The following is a 26546-nucleotide window of genomic DNA, read 5'->3' on the forward strand; positions in this document are numbered from 1 at the left end:
TTTTCCCCCTCATAAATCAGTAATGCATGTGAAAATAAGCAACTTTTGTAATTTGTCTTTTTAGAGAAATCTGCCTTTTTTTCTGTTTTTGTTTTTTTTTTTTTTTTCCCCTCCTTTCAGACTGATCATTTATGCTCAAAAATCTCAATTCACGGGTGAAATCTGTATTCAGTGAATACAGATTTTCCGGTTGCTGATATACTGTAGATGACAGTTGGTGATTGTAAAGTTCCATGGAGAAATGTAACTGTCAGTGCAGTAGAATGTCTCTGTGTCTGTCTCTGTGTCTGTCTCTGTGTCTGTCTCTGTGTCTGTCTCTGTGTCTGTCTCTGTGTCTGTCTCTCTGCTCCTTTTTTTTCTCCTCCCTCTTACTTAGAATTTTAACCCTTTCACGACCTTTAACATTTATGTAAGGCCCCTTACACATTGCGTTTTTCTCTACGTCCACAGGTCTCGTCGGGGCATCTGTCCGGACCACCCCTCCCCCACTCTGCAAAGCGTGCTCCGGACGCATGCGCCCGACAGGGCCATTCACTGTTATGGAGCGCACTGCGTTAGCGTGTGCTCTGTTTTGTGCACATATACGTTTCTGCAGACGGACACCCGAACGTAGACCACCTACGCTCGGGTGTCCGTCTGCAGAAACGTATATGTGCACAAAATGGCACAAAACAGAGCACACGCTAACGCAGTGCGCTCCATAACAGTGAATGGCCCTGTCGGGCGCATGCGTCCGGAGCACGTTTTGCAGAGTGGGGGAGGGGCGGTCCGGACGGATGCCCCGACGGGACCTGTGGACGTAGAAAAAAACGCAATGTGTAAGGGGCCTAAGAGTTCGTGTCTGTGGTTTTGATGCAGGCTCACACCCTGAGCCCGCATCATTCCCCTCACATGTCTGTTGTTAATCCTTTAAATCCCGCTGTCAGAGAATGCAAGTGGGATTTAACACTCAGTGGCGGGGAAAGGATCATTCCCCACTCCCGTCACATTATTGCAGGGCGCCGATGGGTTGTCATGACAGCCGGGGGTCAGCTGATGTCCCCTCGGTCTGTGATGACTATCTTCCTGTGAACGCCAGCTGTCAATCAGCATGACCTTGGCCTTCCCGCCCCTTCTGCAGAGCAGAGTGGAAAAGAAGCCCCTGCTCTGTTGACAAAGCCATTATATCTCCAGCAGGAGTGGTCTGTGCTGGTGAAGAATGGCGCCGGGCACAAAAGGCAGGTAGGTAGTGCCTAAATGTGCCTGTTAGTGTTTTGGCACTTTTTTTAAAATGTCCCGGACATATCCTTTAATTCCGAAAAACCACATTTCTGAAGTTTATTTTTTTTCTGATTTATCGCATTTACCCATCAGGTTAATTAATTTTAATTTCTTTGTCGCTCCATTGGGAGACCCAGACAATTGGGTGTATAGCTTCTGCCTCCGGAGGCCACACAAAGTATTACACTTAAAAGTGTAAACCCCTCCCCTCTGCCTATACACCCCCCCGTGCATCCCGGGCTCCTCAGTTTTTATGCTTTGTGTTGAAGGAGGCACACATGCACGCAAGCTCCACAATTTAGTCAGCAGCAGCTGCTGACTATATCGGATGGAAGAAAAGAGGGCCCATAACAGGGCCCCCAGCATGCTCCCTTCTCACCCCACTCTGGTCGGCGGTGCTGTTAAGGTTGAGGTACCCATTGCGGGTACAAAGGCTGGAGCCACATGCTGTTTTCCTTCCCCATCCCTTAGGGGCTCTGGGTGAAGTGGGATCCTAACCGGTCACCATGCATGGGACCGTGCTCCCTCCGCAGCCCCTGGGGGAATCTGCTGGACAGGAGACCGGGTATCGTCAGGGACAGGCCCTGCTCCTCTGAGGTACTCTGTGTCCCCTTGGGGACGGCGCATAGAGCGCCTGTGTAACGGACGCTGCAGCACCTGCCGGGTGTTTTGCGTCGCCGGGACTACCGCGCCGACCGCGCTTGTTTGCCGGCCGCGCTAATAAATTTAGTCCCCGGCTTTTGCGGCCTAGTATCGCAAACTCCCGCCCACGGGCCTGCCAGTCAGGGGTGAGGGCGGGACGCTAGACTGCATGTCAGCGGTGAGGGCTGGAGCATACTGAGGTATCCTCCTCCCCCCTCACTGAGCACTGCGGGGCACCAGATTCCCGCACTTTCTGAGGCACGCCCACGGCTCCCTCCTCCTCTCAGAACGCTGGCAGCCATTCCTATCAGCACTTCTGACGCTGGAGAACTTCAGAGGGGAGACAACACCGAGCTCCACAGCTCTGGGAGGCCCAGGCAGGGAATCTGGTGGTCACACAACCGCTGAGGGCGGTCGGTAAGCCGCACCTGTTACTAGGTGCTGGCCCCCCTGGGTGCCGAAGTGTATATTTATATGCTTATATTGTATACATTTACTCTGTACGGCCGCACTATTTGCTTTTGGCTATATACCCTCACTGATTGCTCTAAGAGGAGACAACAGCATGTCGTCCGCAAAAAGCAAGGGTACCAAGGCACAGACTTATTTTGCAACCTGTACCTCATGTGCGGCTATGCTACCTGCAGGTTCCACCTACCCTCATTGTGTGCAATGCTCGGCCCCTGTGACACTCACTCAGCCGGAGCCTCAGCCACTGGTGGGACCCTCTGCCCCGGTGGAACCACCGGCTACCACTGTCCAGGTGACAGGGACAGAGTTTGCAGTATTCGCTGACAAACTTTCTGAGTCTATGGATAGATGGTCTGCTAAGATACTAGAAGCTTTGCAGTCCAGACCGGTAACACAGGCCCCGGGCACTGTTGAATCATTGCCCCCAGGCCCCCCTCGGTCGGAGCAGCAAAGTGCTCCTGAGGCGACTCATAGGTCCCACGGTGAGGACTCCGACACGGACCGCAGTCCCAGACCGGCTAAGCGGGCTCGCTGGGAGCTTCCCTCGACTTCATCACACTGCTCAGGGTCTCAGCATGAGGACTCTCTGGAGGATGAAGCGGAGGTGGCAGATCAGGGCTCTGATCCTGACGCTGCTCTCAATCTTGATACACCTGAAGGGGACGCCATAGTAAATGACCTTATAGCGTCCATCAACCAGGTGCTAGAACTTTCTCCGCCAGCTCCACCGATTGAGGAGTCAGCTTCTCAGCAGGAGAAATTCCAATTTAGGTTTCCCAAACGTACACGGAGTGCGTTTTTCGATCACTCCAACTTCAGAGATACAGTCCAGAAACACCGAGCATTTCCGGACAAGCACTTTACTAAGCGCCTTAATGACACACGTTACCCCTTCCCCACTGACGTAGTTAAGGGTTGGGCTCAGTGTCCCAAGGTGGATCCTCCAGTCTCCAGACTGGCGGCTAGATCCATAGTTGCAGTGGCAGATGGTTCATCACTCAAGGATGCCACTGACAGGCAGATGGAGCTCCTGATGAAATCCATCTATGAAGCTATAGGCGCGTCTTTTGCTCCGGCATTCGCAGCCGTATGGGCACTCCAAGCTATCTCAGCTTGTCAGTCTGAGATTAATGCAGTCACACGTGCCTCTACTCCGCAGGTTGTGTCTTTAACCTCTCAGGCGTCGGCTTTTGCGTCCTACGCCATGAATGCTGTCCTGGACTCTGCGAGCCGTACGGCGGTAGCATCCGCCAATTCAGTGGCAGTCCGCAGGGCCATGTGGCTACGTGAATGGAAGGCAGACTCTGCTTCCAAAAAGTTCTTAACCGGTTTGCCATTTTCTGGCGACCGCCTGTTTGGCGAGCAATTGGATGAAATCCATTTATCAATCCAAGGGAAAGGACTCGTCCTTACCCCAGTCCAAACCAAACAGACCTCAACAACGGAAGGTACAATCGAGGTTTCGGTCCTTTCGGCCCTCAGCCAGGTCTCAATTCTCCTCGTCCAACAGGCCACAGAAGGGTCAGAGGAACTCTGATTCATGGCGGTCTAAGTCACGTCCTAAAAAGACCGCCGGAGGAACCGCTCCCAAAGCGGCCTCCTCATGACTTTCGGCCTCCCCAAACCGCATCCTCGGTCGGTGGCAGGCTCTCCCGCTTTTGCGACGCCTGGTTGCCACATGTCCAAGACCGATGGGTGAGAGACATTCTGTCTCACGGTTACAGGATAGAGTTCAGCTCTCGTCCTCCGACTCGTTTCTTCAGAACATCTCCACCCCCCGAGCGAGCCGATGCTCTTCTTCAGGCTGTGAGCACTCTGAAGGCAGAAGGAGTGGTGATCCCTGTTCCCCTTCAGCAATGGGGTCACGGTTTTTACTCCAACTTGTTTGTGGTGCCAAAAAAGGACGGATCTTTCCGTCCCGTTCTGGACCTCAAACTGCTCAACAGACACGTGAAAACCAGGCGGTTCCGGATGGAATCTCTCCGCTCCGTCATCGCCTCGATGTCCCAAGGAGACTTCCTAGCATCAATCGACATCAGGGATGCTTATCTCCACGTGCCGATTGCACCAGAGCATCAGCGCTTCCTGCGTTTCGCCATCGGGGACGAACACCTTCAGTTCGTGGCACTGCCTTTTCGGCCTGGCGACAGCCCCACGGGTCTTCACCAAGGTCATGGCAACAGTGGTAGCAGTCCTACACTCTCAGGGACACTCGGTGATCCCTTACTTAGACGATCTTCTTGTCAAGGCCCCCTCTCGGGTGGCATGCCAACACAGCCTGAACATTGCTCTGGAGACTCTCCAGAGATTCGGGTGGATCATCAATTTCCCAAAGTCAAAATTGACACCGACCCAATCGCTGACATATCTTGGCATGGAGTTTCATACTCTCTCAGCGATAGTGAAACTTCCGCTGGACAAACAGCGTTCACTACAGACAGGGGTGCAATCTCTCCTTCGAGCCCAGTCGCACCCCTTGAGGCGCCTCATGCACTTCCTAGGGAAGATGGTGGCAGCAATGGAGGCAGTTCCATTTGCGCAGTTTCATCTGCGTCCACTTCAATGGGACATTCTCCGCAAATGGGACAGGAAGTCGACGTCCCTCGACAGGAACGTCTCCCTTTCTCGGGCAGCCAAGGCCTCCCTTCAGTGGTGGCTTCTTCCCACTTCTTTGTCGAAGGGGAAATCCTTCCTGCCCCCATCCTGGGCTGTGGTCACGACGGACGCGAGTCTGTCAGGGTGGGGAGCGGTCTTCCTCCACCACAGGGCTCAGGGTACCTGGACTCAGCCAGAGTCCTCCCTTCAGATCAATGTTCTGGAGATAAGGGCAGTGTATCTAGCCCTAAAGGCGTTCCAGCCGTGGCTGGAAGGCAGGCAGATCCGAATTCAGTCGGACAACGCCACGGCGGTGGCATACATCAACCACCAAGGCGGCACACGCAGTCGGCAAGCCTTCCAGGAAGTTCGGTGGATTCTGCTGTGGGTGGAAGCCACAGCCTCCACCATCTCCGCAGTTCACATCCCGGGCGTAGAAAACTGGGAAGCAGACTTTCTCAGTCGCCAGGGCATGGACGCAGGGGAATGGTCTCTTCACCCGGACGTGTTTCAAGAGATCTGTTGCCACTGGGGGAAGCCGGACGTCGACCTAATGGCGTCCCGGCACAACAACAAGGTACCGACGTTCATGGCACGGTCTCAAGATCACAGAGCTCTGGCGGCAGACGCATTAGTTCAGGATTGGTCGCAGTTTCGACTGCCTTATGTATTTCCTCCTCTGGCACTGCTGCCCAGAGTGTTACGCAAGATCAGGTCCGACTGCCGCCACGCCATCCTCATCGCCCCAGACTGGCCGAGGAGGTCGTGGTACCCGGATCTGTGGCATCTCACGGTGGGCCAACCGTGGGCACTACCAGACCGACCAGACTTGCTGTCTCAAGGGCCATTTTTCCATCTGAATTCTGCGGCCCTCAACCTGACTGTGTGGCCATTGAGTCCTGGATCCTAGCGTCTTCAGGGTTATCTCAAGAGGTCATTGCCACTATGAGACAGGCCAGGAAACCAACGTCCGCCAAGATCTACCACAGGACGTGGAGGATCTTCTTATCCTGGTGCTCTGATCAGGGTTTTACTCCCTGGCCATTTGCCTTGCCCACTTTTCTGTCCTTCCTTCAATCCGGAATGGAAAAGGGTTTGTCTCTCGGCTCTCTTAAGGGACAAGTCTCGGCGCTCTCTGTGTTTTTTCAAAAGCGTCTAGCCAGGCTTCCACAGGTACGCACGTTCCTGCAGGGGGTTTGCCACATAGTCCCTCCTTACAAGCGTCCGCTAGAACCCTGGGATCTGAACAGGGTGCTAACGGCTCTTCAGAAACCACCTTTCGAGCCAATGAGGGATATTTCTCTTTCACGCCTTTCGCAGAAGGTGGTCTTCCTAGTGGCAGTCACATCACTTCGCAGAGTGTCTGAGCTAGCTCCACTGTCATGCAAAGCCCCCTTCCTGGTGTTTCACCAGGACAAGGTGGTTCTGCGTCCGGTTCCGGAATTTCTCCCTAAGGTGGTATCCCCTTTTCATCTCAATCAGGATATCTCCTTACCTTCCTTTTGCCCTCATCCAGTTCACCAATGTGAAAAGGATTTGCACTTGTTAGATCTTGTGAGAGCACTCAGACTCTACATTTCTCGTACGGCGCCCCTGCGCCGCTCGGATGCGCTCTTTGTCCTTGTCGCTGGCCAGCGTAAAGGGTCGCAGGCTTCCAAGTCAACCTTGGCTCGGTGGATCAAGGAACCAATTCTTGAAGCCTACCGTTCTTCTGGGCTTCCGGTTCCTTCAGGGCTGAAAGCCCAGAAGAACGGTAGGCTTCAAGACGTGGGTGCGTCCTGGGCATTGCGGCACCAGGCTACGGCTCAGCAGGTGTGTCAGGCGGCTACCTGGTCGAGTCTGCACACTTTCACGAAACACTATCAGGTGCATACCTACGCTTCGGCAGATGCCAGCCTAGGTAGGCGAGTCCTTCAGGCGGCGGTTGCCCTGTACAACGCAGGGTTTTGGATGCAGTGAAAACACGTTACGTCCAAATCTCTAACTGATCGTGTGCAGTCAATCTTAGGAGACTTAAATTTACAGTCATCTGATCACTTGTGCTGATCACGGTCTCTTATGAACCACCCCACCTTCATACTTCAGGCTGCACTTTGTGAATGTTTCTTTTATAACAGGTGTCCCACAACCTGTTGTTCTGGAACCACTTGCCCTTCATGGGCCCATGATGTGTAGCTAGGGGAGCTTGGTTGATTAGCATCAGGTCTAGCCAACAGCTATGAAGATCACATACACAGATAGTGACTTTTGTAAATACTGTATTTTTCGGAGTATAAGACGCACTTTTCCTCCCAAAAAATTTGGGAGGAAAATGAGGGGTGCATCTTAAAATCCGAATATAGCTTACCGGGGGGCTGGCTGTGCGGCGGCCGGGTGCCCATGGCTGTGTACGGGCGGCCGGGTGCCCGTGGCTGTGTACGGGCGGCCGGGTGCCTGTGGCTGTGTGCGGGCGGCCGGGTACCTGTCGGTGCCGGCTGCCTCTCTGTGTGGGCGGGCAGCCTGATAGTTTCCACTCTGTGCGGGTGGGCGGCTGTTCGGCAGGTGTCCCAGTGTGTCTGCCGTCTCAGTTTCAAATGATTGCGCTGGGAGTCGGCGCGTGCGCAGATGGAGCTCTTGGATGAGAGCTCCATCTGCACACGCACCGCTCCAGGTGCCATCATTTGAACCGGGACCGCGGACACTGGGACACTCTCTGCACTGGCCTGCTCCACCACGCACCTGCCGCCACTGACCGCTACCAAGGACCCGCCGCGGCTGACGCCACAGACTCGCCGCGGCTGCCTCCTGTGACCCCCGCTTTACCACCACTGGTTCCCCCTCCTGTAAGACAACACCAGATTATAAGACTGACCCCATTTTTTTATTTTTTTATTTTTTCTTTTCTCTAAATTTGGGGTGCATCTTATAATTCAGTGCATCTTATAAAACGAAAAATACGGTAGCTCTGTAGAGAAGAGCAGATCTAGATGCACATTTACTAGGCATTGAAGTAATAAGTTAAAATTTTAGGCTGGAAAAAAGATGATGCTGCCAGTTAGAGGGTACCTTGAAGCTGGATATGATTGCTTTCTTGCATTAAGCAGCCCCTCAATACTGAGTGGTAGCAACTTAAGAACCCCTTATACTATACTAAGTATGGATGGCGCTCTGCTCTCAGTGTCACTTGTGGAGGGGGGGGAGCGTTAGGATGTCGCTATTCAGGGGGCTCAGGATGGGGCTTGTAACCATCTCAGAGCTGAGCTTCTCTTTTAAGATAAGAATGGTTGGGGACTACTGTGTTACAAACTGACAGCTGCTTTTAACAAGTTGAGACATGGGAGGAGTTCCGCTTCACTCGTGTCTGTTAGATGCAGATGATGACTGAATAACACAGCCATCATCTGCCGGGGAGATGTGAGCTCATCTTCTGATCCCGCATCAGACAGGGAACCGATGTGTTGTAACTTCATGTCATATGTTGATTATAGCTTTAAATAAAAATGCAATTGTATTATATGTATATTGGTAAGATTTTCTGATGGGAAAGTCTTTTCTTGTTCATTTTGCCCAAGAGTTTGTTAAAAATATTTCCATTTTTAAATTTAAGGACCAAACCATATTCCTATGCAAGGACCAGGACCCAGTCAACACAACATGACAAATAACGCGATGCCTATGCCTTCTACTAATCATGGTTCCATGGGAGGCTATAATCACTCTGTGCCATCTTCCCAAAATATGCCAGTCCAGAACCAGCTGGGTCTGAGTCAAGGCCAGTCAATGGGTAACTATGGTCCCAGGCCAAGCATGAACATGCAGCCAAATCAAGGTAACTAATCTTCTTCTCATGTCTTTTTGAGGTTCAGAAGTGATTTAGAAGATGATAAAATCTTTTGGGTTGTTTGATCTATACGTTTTTCTAGTTCTGCATTGACTTTGTGTAATAACACAGCTGATCTCTTTTAGGTCCAATAATGCATCAGCAGCCTCCCTCACAGCAATATAACCTGCCTCAGGGTGGCGGGCAGCATTATCAGGGGCAGCAGCCCCCTATGGGAATGATGGGCCAGGTTACTCAAGGGAATCATATGATGGGTCAAAGGCAAATTCCTCCTTACAGACCACCTCAGCAAGGTACGATTTAACTCCAAACAAATGCAATATTTGTGTATAACCTCTAATTCTATAAATTGAGTGTCGCCATAGGCTTTCTTATAGGTAGTACAGGATTAGAAAAACATTGCTGCTTTTTGTATGAAAATAAAAAAAATAGCTACATCTGTTAAACTGAAAAAATTGAAAAATGTGACATTGCATATCTGCTGAGGAGTTATGCAATGTCACATTTTCAATTTTTTTCAATTTTTCATATTGCTAATTGTATTTTTCATTCTTTTATGTATTATAAAGCAGTTATGCTTGTCCATATTTCTCTGAATTTGGTGTGCAGCTTTCACTTCATATAGACCACCAATTATGGCTAAGAATTACACCTTTTAGCATTATGCTATCCCTTCCTTTGCTGTGAAAATCTTGTAAAGTCAATGGTGGTCTTCGCCTCACTGTAGCTCTTTCCCAGGCTTGAGAAGGAAACAAATATAGCCCTTTCTTTGTCGCTCCATTGGGAGACCCAGACAATTGGGTGTATAGGCTATGCCTCCGGAGGCCGCACAAAGTATTACACTAAAAGTGTAAAGCCCCTCCCCTTCTGCCTATACACCCCCCGTGCTCCCACGGGCTCCTCAGTTTTTATGCTTTGTGCGAAGGAGGCAGACATGCACGCACAGCTCCATAGATTGGTCAGCAGCAGCTGCTGACTTTGTCGGATGGAAGAAAAGTGGGCCCATATAGGGCCCCCAGCATGCTCCCTTCTCACCCCACTCTTGTCGGCGGTGTTGTTAAGGTTGAGGTATCCATTGCGGGTACGGAGGCTGGAGCCCACATGCTGTTTTCCTTCCCCATCCCCCTTAGGGCTCTGGGTGAAGTGGGATCCTATCGGTCTCCAGGCACTGAGACCGTGCTTCATCCACAACTCCTGGGAGCCTGCTGGATAGGAGCCGGGTATCGTTCAGGGACATGGCCCTGCTACTTGGAGGTACTCTGTGTCCCTGTGGGGACCGAGCACAGCAACACTCCAGCATTGCTGGGTGTGCTAGTGCACCGGGGACCGCGGCGCTGACCGGGTTAAATGTGCCATTACACACTCAGCGTCGCTGAGTGTGTTTATGTAGGGGGACTACCGCGCTGACCGCCGCCGCCATGTTTAACACTGAGGCGCGGCTGGGACTTGTAGTGCGCCGGGGACTTCCGCGCGGCCGCGCTTTTACGGCGGCCACGCTTATTACTCGAGTCCCCGGCTTTTGCGGCCTAGTCTTTCTTCCTCCCGCCTACAGCCCTGACAAGCAGGGGAAGGGCGGGACGCTGTACAGACGAGCAGCAATGAGGGCTGGAGAATGCTTTGCAGACTCCATCCCCCTCACTGTGCACAGTGGGGCACCAGTTCCCGCACTTTCTGGGTCACGCCCACGGCTCCCTCCTCTCCTCAGGACGCCGGCAGCCATTCCTGTCAGCTCCTCGGACGCTGCAGAGGGGGACAAATTCTGGGAGACCCAGGCAGGGATTCTGGTGGCCTCACAACCGCTTTAAGCGGGTGGTAAGCAGCACCTGTGGTGCTAGCCCCATTGTGCAGAGGTGTAATTATATGTTTATGGTATATACTTTACACTGTATAGTGCACAGTTGTTTTCTGGCTATATACTCTATTGTGTTGCTCAGGGAAGACAATAGCATGGCGCCCACAAAAGGCAGGGGTGCCAAAACACAGGCTTACTATGCTGCCTGCGCCGCATGTACGACGCCGCGATCTTATTGCGTCCATCAATCGAATGTTGGATATTTCTCCCTCAGCTCCTCCGGTGGAGGAGTCAGCTTCTCAGCAGGAGAAATTCCGTTTCAGGTTTCCCAAGCGTACACCGAGTATGTTTCTGGACCACTCTGATTTCAGAGAGGCAGTCCAGAATCACCATGATTGTCCAGATAAGCGTTTTTCTAAGCGCCTTAAGGATACACGTTATCCCTTTCCCCCTGACGTGGTCAAAGGTTGGACTCAGTGTCCCAAGGTGGATCCTCCAATCTCCAGACTGGCGGCTAGATCCATACTTGCAGTTGAAGATGGGGCTTCACTCAAAGATGCCACTGACAGGCAGATGGAGCTCTGGTTGAAATCCATCTATGAAGCTATCGGCGCTTCTTTTGCCCCAGCATTCGCAGCCGTATGGGCGCTACAAGCTATATCAGCAGGTCAAGCGCAAATTGACGCAGCCACACGCACTTCCGCGCCGCAGGTGGCGTCCATAACCGCTCAGACGTCAGCAATGGCGTCTTACGCTATTAATGCTGTCCTGGACTCTGCGAGCCGTACGGCGGTTGCATCCGCCAATTCGGTGGTACTCCGCAGGGCCTTGTGGCTACGGGAATGGAAGACTGCTTCCAAAAAGCGCTTAACTAGTTTGCCAATTTCTGGCGACCGATTGTTTGGCGAGCGTTTGGATGAAATCATCAAACAATCCAAGGGAAAGGATACATCCTTACCCCAGCCCAAACCGAACATACCCCAACAGAGGAGGGGGCAGTCGAGGTTTCGGTCCTTTCGGGGCGCGGGCAGGTCCCAATTCTCCTCGTCCAAAAGGCCTCAGAAAGATCAAAGGAACTCTGATTCATGGCGGTCTAAGTCACGTCCAAAAAAGACCACAGGAGGTGCCGCTACCAAAGCGGCTTCCTCATGACTTTCGGCCTCCGCAAGCTGCATCCTCGGTCGGTGGCAGGCTCTCCCGCTTTTGCGACACCTGGCTGCCACGGGTAAAAGACCGCTGGGTGAGAGACATTCTGTCTCACGGTTACAGGATAGAGTTCAGCTCTCGTCCCCCGACTCGATTCTTCAGGTCATCCCCGCCTACCGAGCGAGCCGAGGCTCTTCTGCAGGCGCTGGGCACTCTGAAGGCAGAAGGAGTGGTGGTCCCTGTTCCTCTTCAGCAACAGGGTCACGGTTTTTATTCCAACCTGTTTGTGGTCCCAAAGAAGGACGGGTCTTTCCGTCCTGTCCTGGACCTGAAACTTCTCAACAAACACGTAAAGACCAGGCGGTTCCGGATGGAATCCCTCCGCTCCGTCATCGCCTCAATGTCCCAGGGAGATTTCCTTGCATCGATCGATATCAAAGATGCTTATCTCCACGTACCGATTGCTCCAGAGCACCAGCGCTTCTTGCGCTTCGCCATAGGAGACGAACACCTGCAGTTCGTGGCACTGCCGTTCGGCCTGGCAACAGCCCCACGGGTTTTCACCAAGGTTATGGCTACTGTAGTAGCGGTCCTCCACTCTCAGGGTCACTCGGTGATCCCTTACTTGGACGATCTCCTGATCAAGGCACCCTCTCAAGAGGCATGCCAACACAGCCTCGACGCTACTCTGGAGACTCTCCAGAGTTTCGGGTGGATCATCAATTTTCCAAAGTCAAATCTGACACCGGCCCAATCGCTGACATACCTTGGCATGGAGTTTCATACCCTCTCAGCGATAGTGAAGCTTCCGCTGATCAAGCAGCGGTCGCTACAGAAGGGGGTACAATCTCTCCTTCAAGGTCAGGCACACCCCTTGAGGCGCCTCATGCACTTCCTGGGGAAGATGGTGGCAGCAATGGAGGCAGTCCCTTTCGCGCAGTTTCACCTGCGTCCTCTTCAATGGGACATCCTTCGCAAATGGGACAGGAAGCCGACGTCCCTCGACAGGAACGTCTCTCTCTCTCAGGCGACAAAAGCTTCCCTTCGGTGGTGGCTTCTTCCCACTTCATTATCGAAGGGGAAATCCTTCCTACCCCCATCCTGGGAGGTGGTCACGACGGACGCGAGTCTGTCAGGGTGGGGAGCAGTTTTTCTCCACCACAGGGCTCAGGGTACGTGGACCCGGCAAGAGTCCTCACTTCAGATCAATGTTCTGGAAATACGGGCAGTGTACCTTGCCCTGAAAGCGTTCCAGCAGTGGCTGGAAGGCAAGCAGATCCGAATTCAGTCGGACAATTCCACAGCGGTGGCATACATCAACCACCAAGGCGGCACACGCAGTCGGCAAGCCTTCCAGGAAGTCCGGCGGATCTTGATGTGGGTGGAAGCCACGGCCTCCACCATCTCTGCAGTTCACATCCCGGGCGTGGAAAACTGGGAAGCAGATTATCTCAGTCGCCAGGGCATGGACGCAGGGGAATGGTCCCTTCACCCGGACGTGTTTCAGGAGATCTGTTGCCGCTGGGGGGTGCCGGACGTCGACCTCATGGCGTCCCGGCACAACAACAAGGTACCGACGTTCATGGCACGGTCTCAAGATCCCAGAGCTATGGCGGCAGACGCCTTAGTTCCGGATTGGTCGCAGTTTCAGCTCCCTTATGTGTTTCCTCCGCTGGCACTGTTGCCCAGAGTGTTACGCAAGATCAGGGCCGACTGCCGCCGCGTCATCCTCGTCGCTCCAGACTGGCCGAGGAGGTCGTGGTACCCGGATCTGTGGCATCTCACGGTCGGCCAACCGTGGGCACTACCAGACCGACCAGACTTGCTGTCTCAAGGGCCGTTTTTCCATCTGAATTCTGCGGCCCTCAACCTGACTGTGTGGCCATTGAGTCCTGGATCCTAGCGTCTTCAGGATTATCTCAAGAGGTCATTGCCACTATGAGACAGGCTAGGAAACCAACGTCCGCCAAGATCTACCACAGGACGTGGAAAATTTTCCTTTCATGGTGCTCTGCTCAGGGTTTTTCTCCCTGGCCTTTTGCCTTGCCCACTTTTCTGTCCTTCCTTCAATCTGGACTTGAAAAGGGTTTGTCGCTCGGCTCCCTTAAGGGACAAGTCTCAGCGCTCTCTGTGTTTTTCCAGAAGCGCCTAGCCAGACTTCCACAGGTACGCACGTTCCTGCAGGGGGTTTGTCACATCGTTCCTCCTTACAAGCGGCCGTTAGAACCCTGGGATCTGAACAGGGTGCTGGTGGCTCTTCAGAAACCACCATTCGAGCCAATGAGGGATATTTCTCTCTCACGCCTTTCGCAGAAAGTGGTCTTCCTAGTAGCAGTCACCTCTCTTCGGAGAGTGTCTGAGCTAGCAGCGTTGTCGTGCAAAGCCCCTTTCCTGGTGTTTCACCAGGACAAGGTGGTTCTGCGTCCGGTTCCGGAATTTCTCCCCAAGGTGGTATCCCCTTTTCATCTCAATCAGGATATCTCCTTACCCTCTTTTTGTCCTCATCCAGTTCACCAATGTGAAAAGGATTTGCACTTGTTAGATCTGGTGAGAGCACTCAGAGTCTACATTTCTCGTACGGCGCCCCTGCGCCGCTCGGATGCACGTTTTGTCCTTGTCGCTGGCCAGCGTAAAGGGTCACAGGCTTCCAAATCAACCCTGGCTCGGTGGATCAAGGAGCCAATTCTCGAAGCTTACCGTTCTGCTGGGCTTCCGGTTCCCGCAGGGCTGAAGGCCCATTCTACCAGAGCCGTGGGCGCGTCCTGGGCTTTGAGGCACCAGGCTACGGCTCAGCAGGTGTGTCAGGCGGCTACCTGGTCGAGCCTGCACACTTTCACGAAACACTATCAGGTGCATACCTATGCTTCGGCGGATGCCAGCCTAGGTAGACGAGTCCTTCAGGCGGCGGTTGCCCACCTGTAGGAAGGGGCCGTTTTACGGCTCCATTACGAGGTATTATTTTACCCACCCAGGGACTGCTTTTGGACGTCCCAATTGTCTGGGTCTCCCAATGGAGCGACAAAGAAGAAGGGAATTTTGTTTACTTACCGTAAAATTCCTTTTCTTCTAGCTCCAATTGGGAGACCCAGCACCCGCCCCTGTTTTTTTGTGTACACATGTTGTTCATGTTGAATGGTTTCAGTTCTCCGATATTCCTTCGGATTGAATTTACTTTAAACCAGTTTATAATTTTTTCCTCCTTCTTGCTTTTGCACCAAAACTGAGGAGCCCGTGGGAGCACGGGGGGTGTATAGGCAGAAGGGGAGGGGCTTTACACTTTTAGTGTAATACTTTGTGCGGCCTCCGGAGGCATAGCCTATACACCCAATTGTCTGGGTCTCCCAATTGGAGCTAGAAGAAAAGGAATTTACGGTAAGTAAACAAAATTCCCTTCTTTTGGGGGAGGATACTGTAGTAGTCTTCCCTGGTAGTAGATCATTTTTAAAGGCGTTGTCCTATCACACAATACTAATAAGCTAGCCTTAAAAAATAGCATCAATATCGGATCAGTAGGGGTCAGAAATCTGGGAACTTCCATCAACCAGCTGCAAACATCTCCGGCCCGATATAGCATTGGCTGTTATTGTACAATCAGTGGATCTTACCGGTGTCAGACACTACCGATCTGATATTGATAAGTCCACAATAAGTAGATTTTGGGTACTCACCGTAAAATCTCTTTCTTGGAGCCTTCATTGGGGGACACAGGAAACCATGGGTGTATGCTGCTGGGACTAGGAGGTGACACTATGCAAATAAGAAAGTTGGCTCCTCCCCCGCAGTATACACCCACTGACCGGAGCTGAGGAGATCAGTTTGTGTAAAAGCAGTATGAGGAGAAGCTTGAAATCCAGAACATTCCGGATCCATTTAAGTCTTAGAAAAGGGCGGGTGCTGTGTCCCCCAATGAAGGCTCCAAGAAAGAGATTTTACGGTGAGTACCCAAAATCTACTTTTCTCTATCGCTTCATTGGGGGACACAGGAAACCATGGGACGTCCTAAAGCAGTCCCCAAGGGTGGGAAGAGAAAGACCCGAAAACCGGATTAGCAGAGACAAGGTTCTGTAACCGGAACCTAGTCCTAGACCCCATAGGGAACCCCTATCTGGCATGGGGCCGAAGTACAGAAGAAGAGTTAGAGTACTTAGGGAGTACTAAGAACTAGTGTAACATGCATGTGCTGGGAAATAGGATGATCAGGGAAAAACTGCATCCTCTGAGGCCGGTAGCTAAGAAAGTTAAGGAGCTAGCGCGACTGACAGCAATAGGTCGGACTAGGAGAGAAAAACCCGACAGGACCTGGTACCATGTTTGAGAGTGGAGAATGAGCGAAGAACTAGGGCACCTGGTAGAGGTAGGTGCCAGGTAAGCGGAGGCCAACGGAGCCTTGGCCCTTTACTGCCGCAGGACAAATAAAAGGGAAAACCGACTGCCCAAAATGATGCAGGGGAGTCGAGATACTTGAAAAGAATGTAAGTGGATTCCGCCCTAGGGGAACTCGACCTATTGATTACACAGTACCTGAGGGGAGTGATCTGTCCCTAGTGGACGAAATAGCCTGCAGGCGGGAAAATGACACGGGAGATAAATCCCCTGCGTATAGAAACGGTCCAGAGGACTTGAGAAGTCCGGAGAAAAAAGACAAGATGAAGGAGCCAAGGAAATCCAATAATCAATCTTCACAATGACCGGACAGACAGGAGAAGGGAGTCCGGGCAACTACAATGGCGTGACTGGGAAAACTCGAACTTTGGAATCGGGTACTAGATGACCATTGAAGTGAATTACTGGAAGGAGAACCCCCTATGGGGGAGGGCTCTAGTGAAGTATGACCTGGAAAGGGAGAAAGAGGAACCACTTCAGTGGAGACTCAAAGAAGGGCCCGGACTATGTGACCGGCCTACGTGCTAGTCGACCAGAGTAGTGACGCCTATCCTTGGAAGGTGGCAAGGACAAAACGGAGGAGTGACGGAAGAATGAGTAAAAAATCAATTTGTGAGTTTTAATGGCCTGGCAGGAACTCTGATTGAAAAGTGCAGGAATACACAAGCGTCAGAGACCAAGCGGTGGCGAGTGGTCGCAGGATTTGGTATGGCCGGGACTTCGGAGAGATCTAGCATATCTCCAAGAGATATCCAGAATGACTAGGAGAGGGGGAAAATGAGGTAGACCCGGGACAGGGGAAAAGAAGTCCCCTCTTGGCCTGAAACGGAAGTAGGTCCTGTCTAGGTGTTAGCGGAGATTGGCAGATCAGACAGGGACCTCTCGCTGTAGTGTTGAGTGTTCGGATGGAAACCCCCAGTGGCCTGAGCATTCAGGACTCCGTGAAGAATTCTGCTGCGGAAAGTAGACAGACAATATATGAAACCTTACAGTTTGTCCGGGAGAGAGAGTCCAATGACTGGGCCGACAGGATAGTATAAGTCCCTTGGTGAAGCTGGTCCTCCGTGGACTCAGTACTGGTTAAACGATCGTGTCTGGTTCTGAACTTCATATGTTGACTGTGAAGGAACTGAGAAGGTCTGATCTCTATCTGAAAGAGAGAAAACGTAAGTAACGATATATTGTTTTAAACATTTTCAGTGCCTGGCCGGAACTCTAGTGTAGGGTGCGGTCAAGTCTGTTCTAGGCCAAGAAATAGGCAGATACGAGAAGTACTACGAACCACCCGGGAAAGGTGGCAGGAAGTAAAACTGGCAACATACTGGTTGGCAGACAGAGCTGCACCCTGCTAACCACATTTGAAAAACCAAAATGACTGCTGCTTCAAGAAGCGATGCAGCCAGCGTACGGTTAAGAGAGAAAAACCCTACCTTGTGGCTACCTTAGATGAATGGTGCGAGGTAGGAAAAGGTCCCGGGCCACTGGGAAGCGACCAAATGAGAGCTGCTGCTGCTCTGCTGCGTCATGGGGTCCGTGGTTGCTGCAGGGAGTGAATCGCACGACTCTCCAGTCAGAAGGTCGCGTGTTGCCTTACCTCAAGATCACGCTACACATATGGTGTGAGGTAGGAGATGGCTGCAGATCGTTGAGAAGTGAGTAAATAATTGCTGCAGAAAGAGAAGACAATGAACTGGCCAGGGGATCCTGGCTTACCTTCTGTTTACCAGAATGAATGGTCTGAAGTAGGGGAAAACCCCCGGATCACTGGGGAGCAACCTAATGACAGTTGCTGCCGTACCACGTTAGGGATCCATGGAGACCACAGTCCTCGCCTCAGTCTAAGAAGAAGGAGGAGATACCTGACCCGCCAGGTGAGGTAGTACGTTTGACTTGCTGGGTCGCGAGCAGGGCAACACCTACCTGCTACGGTATCCAGCTTCTGGTCTGGAGAACGCTAGCCCTTTGGATAGCGGACAGGATCATCGATCCTGAATACTGGCACTGAATGTGACAGTTGCTGCCGTACCAGGAGACCACAGTCCTCGCCTCAGTCGAAGATGAAGGAGCTACCTGACCCATCAGGTGAGGTAGTACGTTTGACTCGGTGGGTCGTGAGCAGGGCAACACATACCTGTTACGGTAGCCAGCTTCTGGTCAGGAGAAACGCTAGCCCCCTGGATAGTGGGCATGCTCATTGATCCTGAATCCTGGCACTGAATGCGGCTGCTGTTGGCGGGCCGCCTCATGGTGCAGTATTGGATGGAGCTCTCGCCTAGGTCGAAGATGAGTGGAAAGGCTGAACAAGGCACTCAAGCCTGCTGCTGTATCCGGCTTCTGGTGCTGAAAAGTGCTGACCCATAGGTGGGTGGGCAGGCTCCCCAAATCACTCTCACGCTGTAGTAGACAGGGGGATATAAAAACGCTGCACCCAATATAGCGGTTACGTTTTGGAATACTAGCACCCCGGATGGTGAGTGGGTGGATAGAGAAAACACTGGATTGTGGATTCTGGCACCCTGGGAGATGGGCCGACATATAGAGACACTGGTACACAGGCAAGTGGACAGGTCTATGGAACCTTCAATCTGAATGATGGACAGGTTGGTGGAAAAAAACCTTTGGCATACTGAAACTGACAGGTACAATTAGAGACCTGACACCCTAAACAGTGGGAAGGTTCACACAACGCTGTTACAGTGGTGTAGACAGGTGCGTATAGAAACCCTGTTACACTGAGTAGTGTAAGGGCTTGTGAAAACCCTGATACACCAAAGCAAACAAATGTATGTGGAAACGCTGGCCCACGGAATAGCGGGCAGGATCCCCAAAGCACCTGGGTATTGGAACACACAGGCTTGACGCAGACAGTGGCACACTGGGAAGTGGACAGGTACAGGGGAATGCTGGCATACCGGAGTAGGTCAGTGCCTATAGAAACACTGGCCCGCTGGAGAGTGGACAAGTACGAGGACTAGCACACTGATGAGAACTGGTACATAAAGAAACACAGGCACACTGGTGTCACTTGCACACAGTTAGAAACTAGTGTAGAGAAAAAAAGGCAACTGCGCACTGTAACCGTCAGGTAGCACGCAGAGACACTGACACGTGGGACAGAGGACAGGTACCTGGAAGCACAGGGCGTAAACATGGAACACACTGGAGAAAACTGACAGGTTCACGGAGACACTGGAACGATCACGGAAAAAACCAAGCCATGGTCCGCCGGGTAAACAACGTGTGTAGCGAGATGTGAACTGCTGATTGCTGGGTAGAGCGCCATAATCTATCCGTAACCTGACGGACAACCGGGCGTGAAGACAATACTCTTGGGAATATCTAGAATGCTGTAGTGACGTCCGTAATTGGTACCACAGGCGCATAAAACCGCTGGACACATAGGATCAGCAACTAGTGCTACAGGCGTTTAACATCTGGGGGACAGAAAGGCAAACTGACAATGAACACCCAGAAATCAGGAGCACATCTGTGCTAGGTAGGATGTGTGTACAACACTAGACAGGAGACAATAAGATTGAGCGACATACGGCTGCTACACAAAACAGAATCCTAGTGGATGGGCTTGACCCCTCACCAACAGGACTGCATGTTCAGAGAGACAGTACCCTGGAAAATGAGCCCTGAGGGAGAGTTTGGTGCCTGTTGGAGGGCTCAGATGTGGCGCACTGAATGCTGCAGGGAGCGCTGGCAGACCCCGAGGTCAGGGGAGCAGTGGCTAAACACTGCCAGTGGGGTGCGCTGGGTCCAGCACTGCCTGCGGGTGAGCGCAGAGTCGCAAGTCTGTAGCGGTGGCGACACAGACTACCTGGGAAGGAGGGTCGCGGCGGCGCCAGGAACGCTTACCCGGTCGGAGGAACGGGTCAGGCGGCGGCGTGAGCAGCGCTCACCTGGGCAAGCACGGGCGAGGCGGCGGCTGCAGAGTCGAGCTACCCGGGCGGGGGGGATCGGAGCACACGGCGGCAGCGGCGCTTACCCGGTGGTAAAGGCCGGAGAAGGCGCAGGGATGACGCGCGCCGGCGATTGGCGCCAGGAAATGACGTCAGACGCCGGGAGGGAGACTGGGGCCGCGCGGGGGGAAATAGAGGCGGGAGATTTGAAAAGCCCGCGCGCGCGGGCAGAATACCGGCTGGGACGCAGACGCTGAGGGGGCCGCCGGAGGGGGACGCCGGGCCGCAATGGAGCCGGGGGGAAACGCTGGGTAGTGGACGCCACAGCAGGGGGGCCGATCGGGGGGTGCAGGGAGGCAGCGCTACCGGGGAAGCAAACTACAGAACCATGGGGCCTGAGGTGGGCTCTAAAGGGGATATGGGACCCACTGACCGAAATGGAAAGGGAGCAGTGGGGAATATAGATGGGATCCCTCCCCCCCCATAACCCGGGACAGGGGAGTGCAGAGTACTTACCCTGAGGTCCCGGCTTGTCCTTGATCCTGGATGCGTCCTGGGAGGCGAGCGAAGACGTCTCGACGGTCGTCCCGGGGATAGGGGACACCGGAAGGGTACCTCTCCATCCTAGGTACGGTCTTCGTCCTCCTACCCCACAATCAGGCCCGGGAGCGAGAGAGTCTTTGGGGAGGGGGGCAAGGACCATCCGCCTGTCCCTCTGTGCGGATGCCCCCCAAACCGCTTGAAAGTGTTAGGGGGGTAGGGTCCTGCCAGACAGACACGGAAGACAACGGAAGTGGCGGACGGACCCCACTTCTGTGCGACCGGTCTCTATGTGGGAGAGCAGGGTGAGCGATTACACCCTGTCGCCCGACGAGCTGTGTCTGAAAAACAAAGGAAAAAGATTAATAAAACACAACAATACAAACCTGAGGGGCTGAGAGCAGCCCCTGCGTGTCCAACCTCCTCAGACACTAAGCAAAAACTGATCTCCTCAGCTCCGGTCAGTGGGTGTATACTGCGGGGGAGGAGCCAACTTTCTTATTTGCATAGTGTCACCTCCTAGTCCCAGCAGCATACACCCATGGTTTCCTGTGTCCCCCAATGAAGCGATAGAGAAATTGTGTTGCTGGTCAGCGCCTTTATTTGCAGTACATTAAGAATACATTTTGTTTTCTTCAGTGTTAAGGGGGCTTTACACGCTGCGACATCACTAACGATATATCATCGGGGTCACGGTGTTTGTGACGCACATCCGACGTCGTTAGCGTCATGGCAGTGTGTGACAGCTAGGAGCGACGATCAACGATCGCAAAAATCGTTGACACGTTGCTCCTTTTCATAATATCGTTGGTGGTGCATGCCGCTGGTTGTTCGTCGTCCCTGCGGCACCACACATCGCTGTGTGTGACACCACAGGAACGACGAACATCATCCTACCTCCGTCCACCGGAAAAGAAGGTAGGAAGGAGGTGGGCAGCATGTTCCGGCCGCTCATCTCCTCCCCTCCTCTTTTGGACGACCGTTTTGTGACGTCGCTGTGACGCCGAACGCACCTCCCCCTTGAAGGGGGGATTGTTCGGCAGCAACAACGATCGTCGCTGAACAGGTATGTGTGTGTGTGACGGTGCCGTAGCGATATTGTTCGCTACCGCAGCGATCACCACATGTCGCACGTACGACGGGGCGGGTGCTATCGCGCACGACATCGCTAGCTATCGATAGCGATGTCGCAGCGTGTAAAGCACCCTTTACTGTATTCTGGATTTTTTAATTAGGCCTCATACCGATGTCCTTTTTGGAAGAGTGACTATGGAAGTAGGTCGCAATTCACTTGTTTAGCACTTTTCACTGCTAAGCAGAATTTGGATCGCCATTCTTAACAAATGAAACTGTTCACCTTTTGTTTTCTAGGTCCTCAGCAGCAGTACTCAGGCCAAGAAGATTACTATGGAGAACAATACAGTCACGGCAGTCAAGGTCCTCCTGAAGGCATTAGTCAGCAATACTACCCCGACGGTAATGGTCATTTATCAATGTGAATATCTCACAATATACAAATCTTTTTTTTTTTACTAAATGGACAATATTTTCAATGTTCATCATTGATTCATTCAGCATATACACTTTTTAACAACACAGCAGTTTTGCCTTGAGTTTTACAGCATTCATGGTTTGGTAGAAATAAAGTTACATTTATTGTGTGTATAGATAAATCTACACCTGCAATAAATATATATAGTATATCTATTGGGGTTTTTTTTTTTTTTTTACATTTTACAAGGTTTTGTAATTTATTTATTTTTTTTTTATAAATATATGGCAAGTGGAATGAGTGGGAAAAAAACAAACTAAAATTAATATTCTGCTGTGGATTCGGGCTGCAGAAATATTCATTCTATTTAAAACATATTAAGGGGAAAATAAATAATTTCATCACTTTAATCATACCTTGCAATTCTTTTGTATTGTAGTGTCTTATGTCTGTCTGGGTTACTCGAACAGGCAGCCTCTTAGATTTTGGTCATTGACAATTAATAGAAGTTCTCTGTGCTGCCGCAGTACAACCGGGTACAAGACCTCCCTACTCTCCGCTCAGAACTATTGCAGTGCTTAAAGCACCAATTACCAGGATTTTCCTATATAACGTAAAGCCAGTGCTATACTGGCGCCATAATGCTGATTTTATACATGCCTTTAGTGGTCAGCTAGGATATATAGGTTTTGAAACACAAGCAAGTAAAGTTTGTAAAATGAGAAGCTTTTTGAATGACAGCAGTGGCTGATCAGCTGATAACTGAGATGGGTATTCATAGCGATTCCCACCCCCCTGCCTGTCCGTCCTCCCCGTTATTTATGCTAATTCTATTATATAATCGTTTTAGTTACTGACTAGAAGGACCTGTGGTGATGTCATACTGACCAGAAGGAGCTGGGCCTCAGCCAACATAGCTGATACCAGGAAGCAACATTATTTTTTTGTTGGCTGAAGCCACGCCCCTTCTAGTCACACGGATATGACATCAGCACAAGTCCTTCTAGTCAGTTAATAAAACAATTCTGTAATAGAATTAGCATAACTAACAGGGTGAGGACGGACAGGCAGGGGGCGGGAATCACTATGAAGATCCTCCCCAGCTATCAGCTGATCAGCAGCTGCTGTCATTCAAAAAGCTGTTCATTTACTGCATATTGACATACTTGATCCTATTTTATTAAGTACTTTTTTCAGGCATGGTGTAGGTTGAATCCACCTGAAAAAGACATTGTGTGCACATATTGTAGTAACTCTTAAGAATTTTTGCTTTTTTACCAGTGCTGATACTGGCCTGCAGTGGGATTTTTAAAATCATTTGTATAATTGTCTTGCAGTGGATATTTGTGTTTCTTTTCCCATATACCTTAACCCCTTAACGACCGCGGGTTGTACTGGTAGGTCCTAAGCCATATACTTGGAATCACCTGCTGCTGCTGTGGGCAGCTGCCAGTGATTCCTGCACTTGTCAGCTGATTTTTGCCTCGCAGGCATGAGTGGATCCGCGATCCACCTATGTCTGTTAACCCCTTAAATCGCTCTGTCAAAATGTGACAGTTGAATTTAAATGCCCGCCACAGTAAACGTTCACTTACCCGGCTTCATCAGCTGCGCGGTGACGTGATCACTGTGAGACGATGGTTGTCTTGGTAGCAGAGGATCATGTGAGGACTCTTGTAGTTCACATGACTCACTTTCTGTTTCAGTTTCGAGTGCTGCCTGTTACAAGAGGTGAGCAATTTCAGCTGATCTCAGCTGGGTAGCTGTGATCAACAGAAATGAATGAGCATCAGACTGCTGATCCTTATAGTCCCCTAGAAGGACTAGTAAAATAAAAAAAAAGTTTTACAAAATTTAAAAAATCTAAAAGTTCAAATCACCCCCATTTCGGCTCATTGAAAATGAAAGGATTAAAAAATATACACACATTTTGTATTGCCACGTTCAGAAATGCCTGATCTATTAATATATAAATTAATCTGATCGGTAAACTGCGTAGCGTCAAAAAAATTCCAAACGCAAAATTACGTTTCTTTGTCGCTCCATTGGGAGACCCAGACAATTGGGTGTATAGCTATGCCTCCGGAGGCCACACAAAGTATTACACTAAAAGTGTAAAGCCCCTCCCCTTCTGCCTATACACCCCCCGTGCTCACGGGCTCCTCAGTTTTTATGCTTTGTGCGAAGGAGGCAGACATCCACGCATAAGCTCCACAACTTAGTCAGCAGCAGCTGCTGACTAGGTCGGATGGAAGAAAAGAGAGCCCATAACAGGGCCCCCAGCATGCTCCCTTCTCACCCCACTTTGTCGGCGTTGTTGTTAAGGTTGAGGTGCCCATTGCGGGTACACAGGCAGGAGCCACATGCTGTTTTCCTTCCCCATCCCTTATTGGGCTCTGGGTGAAGTCGGACCCGGATCGGTCTCCAGGCACTGGGACCGTGCTCCCTCCGCAGCCCCTGGGAATCTGCAGGATAGGAGCTGGGTATCGTCAGGGACAAGGCCCTGCTACTATGAGGTACTGTGTCCCCGTGGGGACCGCACATGGAGCGCTGGTGACATACACATTACAGCACTGCTGGGTGTGTTAGTGCGCCGGGGACCACCGCGCATGGAGCGCTTGTACCATACACATTCCAGCTCTGCTGGGTGTGTTAGTGCGCCGGGGACTACCGCGCATGGAGCGCTAGTGCCATACACACTGCAGCACTGCTGGGTGTGTTAGTGCGCCGGGGACTACCGCGCGGCCGCGCTTATGGCCGGCCGCGCTTATAACTTTAGTCCCCGGCTTTTGCGGCCTAGTGTCGTATATTCCCGCCCACAGGCCTGCCAGTCAGGGGAAGGGCGGGACGCTGCACGGATCGTCAGCAGAGGGCTGGAGCATACATTAGTATCCTCCTCCCTCCTCACTCAGTACAGTGGGGCACTGGATTCCCGCACTTTTCTTGGGCACGCCCACGGTCCCCTCCTCCCCACAGAACGCCGGCAGCCATTCCTGTCAGCGATTCAGACGCTGGAGAGGAGAGACAACACAGGGAGACCCAGGCAGGGAATCTGGTGACCACACAACCGCTCTGAGCGGTCGGTAAGCAGCACCTGTGGTGCTGGCCCCACTGAGTACCGAAGTGTATATATATATATATAGGCTTATAGGCTATACATTGCACTGTACGGTCGCTCTGTTGATTTTTGGCTATATACCCTCCTGGTTGTTCTCAGAGGAGACAACATGTCATCCGCAAAAAGCAAGGGTGCCAAAGCACAGGCGTACTTTGCAACCTGTACCTCATGTACAGCTGTACTACCGGCAGGTTCCACTGACCCTCATTGTGTGCAATGCTCGGCCCCTGTGGCACTTACTCAGCCGGAGCCTCTGCTACAGGTGGCCCAGGTGGAACCACCTGCTACCACTGTCCAGGTGACAGGGACGGAGTTTGCAGCCTTTGCTGACAAACTGTCTGAGACTATGGATAAATGGTCTGCTAAGATACTGGAAGCATTGCAGTCCAGACCGGTGATTCAGGCCCCGGGCTCTATCCAATCCTTGACCCCTGGTCCCCCTCAATTGGAACAGCAAAGTGCCCCGGGGGTAACCCATAGGTCCCAGGGTGAGGTCTCTGACACGGACCGCAGTCCCAGGCCGCCCAAGCGGGGTCGCTGGGAAATTCCCTCCACTTCATCACACTGTTCAGGGTCCCAGCAGGGGGACTCTCTGGAGGATGAAGCGGAGGTATCAGATCAGGATTCTGATCCTGAAGCCGCTCTCAACCTAGATACACCTGAAGGTGACGCAGTAGTGAATGACCTTATAGCGACCATCAATCAGGTGTTGGATATTTCTCCCCCAGCTCCTCCAATTGAGGAGTCTGCTTCTCAGGAGAAATTCCGTTTCAGGTTTCCAAAGCGTACATTAAATATGTTTCTGGATCACTCTGACTTCAGAGAGGCAATCCAGAAAAACCGAGACTGTCCAGACAAGCGTTTTTCCAAGCGCCTTAAGGACACACGTTATCCCTTCCCCCCCCCCCGAGGTTGTCAAGGGCTGGACTCAGTGTCCTAAGGTGGATCCTCCAATCTCCAGACTGGCGGCTAGATCCATAGTTGCAGTAGAAGATGGGGCTTCACTCAAAGATGCCACTGACAGACAGATGGAACTATAGTTGAAATCCATCTATGAAGCTATAGGCGCGTCTTTTGCTCCAGCATTCGCAGCCGTATGGGCGCTCCAAGCTATCTCAGCTTGTCAGGCGCAGATTCATGCAGTAACACGTACATCTGCCCCGCAAGTGGTGTTCTTAACCAATCAGGCATCGGCGTTTGCGTCCTACGCCATTAATGCTATCCTGGATTCTGCGAGCCGTACGGCGGTGGCATCCGCCAATTCGGTGGTGCTCCGCAGGGCCATGTGGCTACGTGAATGGAAGGCAGACTCTGCTTCCAAAAAGTTCTTAACCGGTTTGCCATTGTCTGGCGACCGCTTGTTTGGTGAGCGATTGGAT

General features: G+C 51.9%; 1 protein-coding gene across 3 annotated transcripts in view; it reads left to right on the top strand.

The window, feature by feature from the left end:
* The window catches only part of SS18 (SS18 subunit of BAF chromatin remodeling complex), a 139445-nt gene that overhangs the window by 40014 nt on the left and 72885 nt on the right, over positions 1-26546 (top strand). For all 3 annotated transcript variants that reach the window (XM_075353333.1, XM_075353332.1, XM_075353334.1), the window contains exons 5-7: positions 8555-8776; positions 8914-9081; positions 21929-22033. In XM_075353333.1, coding sequence (XP_075209448.1) covers positions 8555-8776; positions 8914-9081; positions 21929-22033 — 495 coding nt within the window. The remainder of the gene's footprint in view (positions 1-8554; positions 8777-8913; positions 9082-21928; positions 22034-26546) is intronic.

The sequence above is a fragment of the Anomaloglossus baeobatrachus genome, chromosome 6 (genome assembly GCF_048569485.1).
Source record: "Anomaloglossus baeobatrachus isolate aAnoBae1 chromosome 6, aAnoBae1.hap1, whole genome shotgun sequence".
NCBI lineage: Eukaryota > Metazoa > Chordata > Amphibia > Anura > Aromobatidae > Anomaloglossus > Anomaloglossus baeobatrachus.